This window comes from Cetorhinus maximus, unplaced genomic scaffold (genome assembly GCF_964194155.1).
Source record: "Cetorhinus maximus unplaced genomic scaffold, sCetMax3.hap1.1 HAP1_SCAFFOLD_57, whole genome shotgun sequence".
Lineage (NCBI taxonomy): Eukaryota > Metazoa > Chordata > Chondrichthyes > Lamniformes > Cetorhinidae > Cetorhinus > Cetorhinus maximus.
The window spans coordinates 718,670-729,056 of NW_027596103.1; the positions used below are offsets into that span (position 1 = coordinate 718,670).

At 41.8% G+C, this 10,387-nt stretch overlaps 1 protein-coding gene across 1 annotated transcript; it reads right to left on the reverse strand.

The window, feature by feature from the left end:
- Positions 1-2,910: 2,910 nt before the first annotated feature.
- Positions 2,911-9,797, reverse strand: LOC144672827 (scavenger receptor cysteine-rich domain-containing protein DMBT1-like). The gene is made up of 6 exons (XM_078534807.1): positions 9,791-9,797; positions 5,037-5,351; positions 3,653-3,970; positions 3,513-3,569; positions 3,105-3,425; positions 2,911-2,966 (listed from the first exon to the last, which is right to left on the reverse strand). Exons 2-6 carry the CDS (start codon positions 5,344-5,346, stop codon positions 2,911-2,913), a joined length of 1,062 nt encoding a protein of 353 aa, XP_078390933.1. The 5' UTR covers positions 5,347-5,351; positions 9,791-9,797.
- Positions 9,798-10,387: the final 590 nt, after the last annotated feature.

A 10,387-nucleotide genomic window follows, 5' to 3' on the forward strand; every position in this document is an offset into this window, starting at 1 on the left:
GGCTGCAGATCGCCCACTAGACTTACCACGGATCTCGGAAGCCATGTGAACTGTGTGGAAACAAGTCAGCAAAAATGCAGAACAGCAGCCTTGGAAGAATAGTGTTTGTGTGTGTGTGTGTGTGTGTGTGTGAGAGAGAGAGACTGTTTGTGTCTGGCGTTTGTGGCGTGTGTGTGCCGTGTGCGTGTGTGTGTGTGTGGTTGTCTCACCGAGTGCTCAGAGATCAACGTCGGCACGTTCTACTATGAAGAGATCATCTTGACCACTGTCCAACGGCAGGTGACCGCCCCGAGAATCAGTGCCTACACTCTGGGCATCTTCATAATCGCCTAGAGCTGAGAGGAAAAGTGATGTTCATTGAAGTAAATTGTAAACAATCAATAATTAGAATGAAATTTATACGTATCAATCTGCCAAATAATTAAAGGACAGGAACGTAAATACATTGTAGTGATCAGTGTCGGTGAGTTTAGTGGGTGGAGGATTATTGTATAAAGTCGCTTTGCAGAATTCTCTAGTTTCGATATAAAGCCACACGATTCCCATTTAACCAGTGTCCGCATCAAGATGCATGTGCATTGCACAGCTGCAGGGACTGGTGATCAAACACATTAACTGTTTGTTCTTCCCTTTGATCTGTTTTACACCCTTGAAATTATTGGGTGAAATGTCCATGATATTGCTTTATACTCAAAATATATTAACAGTTTTATGTTGGCGGAAATCATTCTGCAATAACTGGGGTCCTGGGCGGTGTAATATATTGGTGTATAATCTTGAAGAAGGTATTTCCTATTTTACACAGTCCAAATGATGAAGAACAAAAGCATGATGCTCGGAAGTAAAATTCCACCCAAACAGACTAATGAAGGAGTTCCCTTCAATGTTTTCTGACCCAGAATCTTTGCCATTCAACCTGTGACCAGTGTAATATTCGAAGTGATTGAATGAGTCAATGGAATCTGAAACTGTTTGCCGGAGAGAGAGAAAAAAAATGTTTGTTGGAGCAATTGTTAGGAACAGAGTCAGAATTGCGTCATCACGTTACAGAATGATTCAGCTCATCAGAGCACAGATCAGAATAATTAATTGTTAGGTTTCATCGTTATTCTGTTCCCACGAAATCAGGCGATCTGTGGATTAGCAGCACTGGCGTCACTCGATTGTATTATGTATTCGAACATCTGCACTGTTTATCGGCTCAGATACCTGACGAAGGCAGCCTGCAGCCCAGTGGAAATTGGGGACAGCGCTTCTGTTCGCTTTTCTCAATCAAAGGGCAAAAAATAACATCCTTTGAAAAATAAAGCGCTGTGGAAATATTCAAAACAACCTCGCAACTACTCGCAGTATACACATGGGCCGTGAGAAAGGGAACTTTCACGTGAGGGTAGTGATTGGAATGGGGGTCGTGCCCATTCATTGCAACAACTTATCGAGAGGGTTAAAGGGCAATGGAATTCCACAGTGTGGATTGGGTTTGCAATGGGAAATACGAACCTGAGCCATGGGTCAGAGCGGAATCGATGCGAGGCAGAATATCATCAATCTCTTCGTAAAGGGCTTGGTAGAAACCGCTGTACGATTCCATGCCGCAAGTGACAGCCCCTGTTCGAGGGAAGGCTCAGGGATTAATATTTTGCTGCAATCGAGACGGGTGTAATACTGCAATATTTGCGAATGAAACACTTCACATATGGTTAATGCCAATGGAGAAAGCAAGTTATTGTGAACATGGAGGGACATAATTGGGTTCATGCATTCATTCTCGTGAGAGCGCGCGTGCGCGCACGTGTGTGTGTATCTGCACATCTGCATGGACACCTATTGAACTTCACCAAGCATAGGCCCAATTTAATTAAGGTCAGAAAGGCCGGAATGATCGGATTGCAGGAGAAATGTTTTCCAGCTGCTCACTCGGCCATGATGCCCATGGGGATTACAGTTGAAGAGAAGCTGGAAGGAAAATTGGCTGCTCTCTGCAGACAGCATCAGTTTAGAAACATGAGCGATGTGTTCATGGTTCCTTGATATATCAGATCTGTGTTAGCAGTTTATTTGCAGGGTGCAGGGAACACTAGTGTGTTGTTTTTGTTTTTTTTCGAATCTGAGGTTCTCAACCTGTTTGGATGGTCAAGAATTATTGATGAATGCCGAAAATCCCAGAAATGCCTCACGACTCAATACGGTGGATTGACTCCGGTGAGAGAGTTTGGGTTTGAGCTACCAGACTCAGAAACTGAAGGAATGGAATAGGTACTGAGTGGATAAATAAAGAATTACTGGAAATAATAACTGAAACACAGAGCCCAAAATAGCTAAATTAATTTTCTTTATCCATTGTTGTGCCAACTGGATTGAAATGAAGTCGCGGTACCGGTGGATCAACTTGGAATATGTACGTTGACAGTCAAGTGGCTCTGCCATTTAAATTCGGTATCTCACCGAATCGTCGAGTGGTTTGAACGGAATTAGTGATAAAAAAAAATACGGTTAACATTCGTTTCTTAAATGACATGTGACCTTCTGTGGGAAAGGTAGAGGAGGTGAAAACGCGCCAGGGTATTTTTCAATTTCCGAGATTCAGCGTGAATTCGGCGGTCCTACTTGAGTCTCACCTTTTCTCTTTGCCTTTCTCTGTATCAATGACATGAGTGCCATTAACTCGACGATCATCAGGACTCCGAGTGTTATACAGATCACAAAAGAGGTGGGAGTAGTTTTTACATCATGTCCTGGATGAAATATTATAGAAAGATTTAAAGGAGAAACAAGCTATCTTGCATTTTAAATGTTTCCATTATTCTGTAAAACTCAAATTGAATTCCGAAATCAACAAAAGCAAAGGATTGTCAGAAATATCTAGCTCTTCTCGTGAATAAGACCTTTAACGTTAACAAGAATACTATACTAATAATAAATACGTTCAGCTGTGGTCGGAGAAGACGTCGACGACAAATAGGGCCCTGTGCAGTAAATATGGAAATTATTGTTTTAATTGCATCTGTTGTTCTTAATTGACGAACTAATCTGTTATATTCAGAGATCAAGTGCTAAGCACCTCCTTCCCGGCCTTAGTCTCCACCACTCTGCACTACCCTTACCCGAACAAATCACACTGGCATCTTCCTTGTGATTACAGTCGTGTTGAACTGACGCTGATGAAGGACAGTCGGACAGAAATGATTCTTCTCCTGTGCACTTCACTCCATTCAGCCATATATCACCTTCACCCTGGCCAAAACTGGCCCCTCCAGTGACCATAAGAGCGGAACTGCAACCCAGCTGTCTGCAGACAACATTGGCATCGGCCATACCCCAGGAGTCATCACACACCGTTGCCCAGTTGTTGTTGAACAATATCTCCACTCTTCCGGAGCAGTTGCTGTTGTTACCTCCAGCCAGGCGCAAACCTAAACCCGACTCTGTCAAGGGAATAAGTGATTATTGTTTCCGTAGCAAAATCAAGGAGTATTAGAAAAATAGTTGGTTTAATATAGACAAGCAAGCACCTGATTCTCCATCGCAATCATTTGCACTGTGGGACCGCTCCTTCGTCAAGTTTCCTCCTGTTGAGAAAGGAAATGTGCTGACTGCATTAGACCACAATGTCTGAAATAACATCCGCACATTGAGATGTATGTTGCGTTACCTGAACAAATAACGCCTGCATCTTCCCTGTGATGACAATTGTGTTTACCCCACTGGTCTGTCTGACACTGCCAAATGGTTGACTCGTGTGACATGCATTCCACCTCATCGAGCCAAATAGGTCCGGATCCTTCTCCAAATAACCGAGCGTTATAATCAATAGAAGCGAGGTGACCGCACTGTAGCTGTTTACAGATCACTTCTGCATCATGGCGATCCAGTTTTTCAGAGCACACTGTTCCCCAGGTCCCATTGTAGAACACTTCCACTCTGCCCTCACAGCGATGCTTTCCATTCACCAGCCGCAGCTCTTTGTATTCTACCGATGAAGCAACAAATACTCAGCTTGATAACTCCTTTAATATTGTGTAAGACAACACAAGATGCATCGTCCTTGTTACCTTGTCGCCAGTTATTACTTCTTAATGGTAGTAGAAAACAGCTGTACTCCAAATGTACGAAGAGGAAGTATTAAAAGGATTTTGAAGGCTAAGTCACACTTAGCTGAGTAACGGTATTGATTGATTTGAGGAAGTTTCAGAAAGAGTACACAGGGCCAATGCAGAATGGTTTCTTATGCGTGACTTTTCTAAAGGCCTTCGAGAAGATATCTCATAGTAAATTCATTACTGAACTCAGAGCTATAGCGCTATGGAATCAGTATAAAAATGGGTAGAAATTTGACTGCAAAATCCAAGTCCCTTCTAAAGATAGTTATTCAGAATCGGGAAGATGTTCTGCGGGCCACTGAGGTCACGACTGCTGAACATGTACAACAACGATTTCAACTTGGGAATCGGATGTATATACTGAAATATCATTTCGGAGAACATCACTTTGCGCAGTTAATACTAAGAAAGGCTGCTGAAAATAATAATGCAATGACACCTTAAAATACCAGCAGAATGGCTGGGCTAATAAGACTTGATATTAACATTGAACAAGCTGGCATGGTGAATTTCGATAAGAAACATAAAGAAACCCCGAACTGCTTGTAAAATAATAGGGTAAATTATGTACAGGGGCAAAGGTGTCCAGGGATATAGAGATAACAATCTTCTATAAACTGGCAAAGTGCAATGATGGTACCATAAATACGCAATGAGTAAATACAATATGAGGTACAGAATTTTTTTTTGTATGTTGTTACCAAGAAAGTGGCTCGGAAATGGAACTTAGAGCACGTGTAACAGTTGACTCAAATAGCACACATGTCTTTAAAAAGAGGCTACATATGTAACCCGGGGGAAATTAAATTGAAGGATAATAAATAATGTTAGCTGAAATATTTCAAGTTGATAATCCTGTTGTGGTTTCTTTGTGATTCATTTGTATAATCATCCGTATGAATCCTCAGACAATGAGCATATTAAGAGCATTCTAACCTGAGCACATGATCCTCACGTCTTCTTTATGACTACAGTCATGTTTACTCCATGGAGCTGAAGGACAATCCCAGAGAAACGATTCGTTACCCGAACAGTTTATCTCATCCAACCAAACTGGGCCTGAGCTTGGTCCACAAGAATCAGGAAGCGTCATCTCCAATGCATTTCCACAGCCCAGCTGTTTGCAAGCAACGTGAGCGTTGGCTACATCCCAGGAATCATCACAGAGTGATCCCCAGATTCCATCGTAATAAACCTCAACTCGGCCAGCACATGGGCTGCCACCTTCGGACAGTCTTATCTGCATGTGTTCTGTTAGGCAACAAGAGAGAAAGATTATAATTTGCTCATGTGTTTCTGAGTTTTCCGACAAAACATCTCTCCACACGGAACTATTACTAAGAATATATAATACCCAAATGCTTCAAATATTCCTACATCTCACGAAAGTATTTATGGCCTCCAGTTCACCCATTGTTGTGCGGAATTCTCTGCACGTCTTGTTTTCCCAATTGTATTTGTTCCTACTAAAACGTCTAGTCAGGTTATGTTTAAACAGTGATTTTCTAGACACGTTTTACAACTGTATCTGTTCCTCATCCAATAATGCTAACTATATTTGCCACTTTTGTTTTACATTAATTCTGGCTGCCTATTGCATTTTATTTCCATTGGATGACGTTAAAATCACTAGATCCCTTCAAATCATACTAATTCACATTCTTATTGGCCTATTGGTAACTTCATCTGCATACTGCTGAATGAAAGCCTCACAGCCTCAATTCAACTGTCTTACAATATTCAGTACTCAGGTGAATGGAGATGGCCTGAGGCTGTGCTGGTGTAAGTATGTAAGTGCTCCTACATCAGCATAGAACCCCATCCTTGCGCGTGTATATACATGCTCTATCTCACTCGAGTACATCGACAGAAATTCTGCACATAGCTACGTACTGCAGAATATACACACAACGTTTTGGCAGGTGAGCCTCTGTTTAGATTGAAGTACTGCATAATGATAGATTCAAACAGGATAAAATTTCTGTTAAAATTAATGCATTGCCAAATGAAATTTAGACCAATAAAGCTCGAGCACTATCTAATTTTATACTGCGCAGTGGAACAGAATTCTTTCTGCAGATTATGGTGTCATGCCTGCACTAATGCCTAACTCCACACATTATTGGTCAGCAGGTACAACTACATCAGAATTCACCTTTACCATTATCTTCTCATTTGCTGATAAACGACGCATGCGTGAATTTGTCTACTCCAGAATCGAAGAGTTCAATGCCACTAGACAAACTTCGCGCTTCCCCACGCCAGCCCTGCTCACCGAACCCAATCGCTTCCTATCCTGCACCCGCCAAGAACTTCATTTTAACCGATACTGTGTTGGCTGAAACGTAGCAGATCACATTCACGCGCATCAGCTTTTTTACTTTGTTTGCCAGGTTTACATTGCTTTCCCGTCCACCACTGCTTCCAATTTGAAAGTAAGTCCCTGACCCACCCACTCCCAATCTTGCACTTCCAGCTTATCACAATGACCACCACTGGCGCTAACCAATTTCTTTATTTCTCCAGACCTCTGCTTTCATACGTTTCTCAGATACAGTACATGAACCGCTTCATGTCTCTCGCCGTCATCGATGTAGGATCAAAGGTTCCTCCCTAAACACCTCTTCCTTTCCAATTATGATACCCCTTCGTGAAATATCCGGCTATGATGACTTTTTAGCCAAGAGTTTTCTAACGCCTTGTTGTGTCAATTTCCTGTCTGATTGCGCTTCTGCTAAGTTTCTTTCAGCTTTTGCCTCCGTTCAAAGCGCTACAAAGATGCACATCCTTGTTACAATGCGTCTTTTCTCCCTGCATCCATCCCTCTGCATTCACCCCACTGCTTTCAGCGATACTGCGTAAGTAACCTAGCTCAGCACTTTGCTCATCAAATAAGAGTTTTATTTCCATTTGATCTGTGAATTGAAATATTCGTTACCTGAACACAAAACTCCCACGTCGTTGCTGTCAGTGAGAGACGAATTAAATAGAAATGAGCTGCAATTCTGAAGATGTAATTCGTTTCCTTCGCACTGGACATAATTAACCCACACAGGCCCTTCACTCTCTCCGTACTTTGAAGCGTTATAAGCGGCTATCGCGTCACCGCAGCCTAACTCTCTGCAGACAACTTTGGAATCATTCAGGTCCCACAGCGAGTCCTGCACTCGCCCCCAGATTCCGCTGCTGTATGTTTCAACTTGCCCATCACATCGGCTTCCCCCGTTAGTCAGTCTAAGCGACCAATTACCACCTATAAATTGCAAGAAATTGAGACCAATCGTTAATGTTTAGCCAAAATAGCAGATACTCGAAATCACCTTTGCTCAGTTAATATTGGATTTAAGGGTGAACGTTTTTTATACATATTTTTAATCACGATTTACATAGTCTGATGTTACCCAGGATTTCCTTTTCTCAGTTATTATACTTTCAATTATGTGCAAGCAGCTGGCTCTGGTATTCTATGGGACACAACGTGAACTGTCCGTGAAGCCGAGAGCTTTTTATGTGCCAAGAACGAAAACAAGTCCAGGGGCTTATAAGCCTTCTGAATATTCACAGTTCTCCTTACCTCATGTAGGGGGCAACAAACAACTTACATTTGATAGGGAGCTGTCTTTGACGTCCAAACGCACTTCGAAGCTTTAGAGAGCTTTTGATGTGTACTCACTGCGAATGCAGCGCTCCAAGCCGTGTAATTGTTGGGCGCATCTGTGACCGTATTACGCCCAAATGTGACTTTGTGAATCGTGGGAATAAGTTTGTAATAAAACGGCGCAACACTATGGGACCGGATGTTCCTTTGTCATGCACTAATTCGGCTTTTGTATCGCCAGAAAAATCTGATTTTATTGTCCAATCCTAATTACTCATGAGCATGTACTTTTGAGTAACCTTTTGCACAACTCTAGTGCATTCTATTGTAATTTCCAACATCAGCTAAGGAATTGAAGGTGTCTTCGATATTATTTTTAAGTGGCACATGATCAACAATAATCTACTCGCTGATGTTTATTTTGGGTTCTGTCAGGAACATTCAGCTTCAGACCACATAACAACCTTGGCCCAAACATGGGGAAGAAAAGGGCTTAATTCCAAAGGTAAGGTGACAGCAACAGCCCTTGATATCATGGCATCATTTCACTGAGTGCGATATTAAGAAGCCTTTATCAAAACGAAAAATGGTAGTGATGACTGAAGGCTAATCATCTCAATTCAAGCATAGCACTCCATTAGTTCCTCAGGGTAGTTTCCTAAGACAAACCATTTATATAGGCCTTTTCAATTACCTATTCGCTACTATCATTTCAAAGTGAGGATGTTCGTTAATGATTTACTTGTCTTCAGTGCAATTCTGCATTCATCGGGTTGGTAAGTAGTCCATGTCTTCAAGAATAAAGAATTTGATCAAAACAAATCTTGGGCAAATGAGTAGCAAGTGAAATTCGCGCCACACAACTGCCAGGCAATGAGCATCACCAAGAAGAGAATGTCTAAGCCCAGCCAATATGAATCATTGACACTGTCCAGCAAACTAAAAGGAGCAGGCAAATAAAGACTCTAACTACAGGAGCAGTAGGGAGGTTGGATATTCTGTGATGACTGAATCACCCTATAAACCTTTCCAACGTCTACAATATTAGAAAATGTTCATTGGTAAGTGATAGGAACAGGAGAAGGCCATTTGACAAACCGAGACTGTTTCATCGTTCTCTAATTTTATGGATAATCTGACTGTGGACTTAACTCAATTTTCCTGACTGAACTCCATAACCCTCGGCTCCGCAGTAGTTCAAAACTTTGCCTAACTGAGGCTTCAACACTCAATGACGCTGCCTCCTCTGCGGTGTGCGTAAAAAAAAAATCCAATAACCTTTTTGACGTTGAAATTGCTGTTCATCTAACGGTGGAAACTGCTAATCTGGAACCAATGTCCCCACTTGGACATATTAAAGCTTTGGTAGAATATCCCATTTCTGGATGGATGCAGCTCCAATGACCAGGAAAAAAGGATCTAGAGCATCCATGATCCACCAGCACGTTTGAAACCACCCTGTGAAGAATTATTGATTCTATCCTTCACTTGCACACTGTGGTTGCCAGTTACACAATCTACCAGAACTGTTGAAGGAACTCTCTGAATCGTCTGCAATGTCAGTTTATAGAAGGGCAAGTGCATAGGAAGACGATTACTACTTTCAAGATCCAATAAATTCCAAATAAACCCGATTTGAAGCTATATTTTATCGTAGCTGGATTAAAAGGCGTGAATTCCATTGCGAAGCGCACTGTGTTTGGACCGTGAACATTCAAGAAGTCGGCTGACCATCACAATTTCAATGGGCATCAGGGGTGGGAAGTAAATCCGTTCCTTTCAAGAGCTATCATCACTCCTTGACAGGACAATTACAAATAAAGGCAGGAACAGCATTTCTAAAGCAAACCGAGGTCCGGTTTTTGAGGCTTGAACATTGTGTCAGCAGCTCTTGTTGGTGATTTCTGAAAAAAAAATATTCTGGATACATTCGAATGAGGATAATCAGCATTATATGAGACCTAGAATTGAACAATACCAATCCCTTTCTATTGCAGATAAATTGCCCTGACAAAAACAACACAGGCTAAATTCATTCCGAAGAAACAGTAACAGCTGGTGTAATTCAGATCAATACACTGACAGCTGTCACCTGAGCAGATAACACTGACGTCATTTTCATGCGAACATTGAATTTGATCCCAGGATGAAACTGGACAATCCCAAAAGCTGGATTCGTTGCCCCGGCATTTGTAGTTCTCTCTCCACACTGGGCCGGTTCCCTTCCCAAAGTGAGCTCCTCCCAATATTTCAGCCACTGCCCCGCAGCGAAAGTGATCACAGACCACACCGGCGTCTTCCAAACCAAAGTAAACATCACAAAGCGTACCCCACTGAGTTCCGTGTTGTGTTTCCAGCCGGCCGGAGCATCGGGTGGCACCCGATGACAGCCTGAGATCTGTGTGGTCTAAACAGTGATGATAACAATTAGTCCATCATCACCGACGAATAATATCACAATTTTCATCGTTAAACCGAAAATAATATAATTCGGATTCTCATTTAATTTCCATCCATTTCAACAGAAGCATTAGCAATTACTGTTACGATAATGACTATTACTACTTGCATGACTATTGTTAACACCATCACAAATTCTGATTCTAATATTATTACTGGTAGTGTTATTATTACTTATATTTTACTATTGCTACGGTTATCTTTTTGATGCGAATTACATTACTACAGC

Excerpts from the sequence above, each read along its gene's own strand:
- LOC144672827 (XM_078534807.1), bottom strand. The coding sequence starts at position 5,346 with ATGCAGATAAGACTGTCCGAAGGTGGCAGCCCATGTGCTGGCCGAGTT. Across the intron at positions 3,971-5,036 it reads CGTGAGGATCATGTGCTCAG|AATACAAAGAGCTGCGGCTG; the intron begins GTTAGAATGCTC and ends CTTCATCGGTAG. Across the intron at positions 3,426-3,512 it reads TGATTGCGATGGAGAATCAG|AGTCGGGTTTAGGTTTGCGC; the intron begins GTGCTTGCTTGT and ends TTCCCTTGACAG.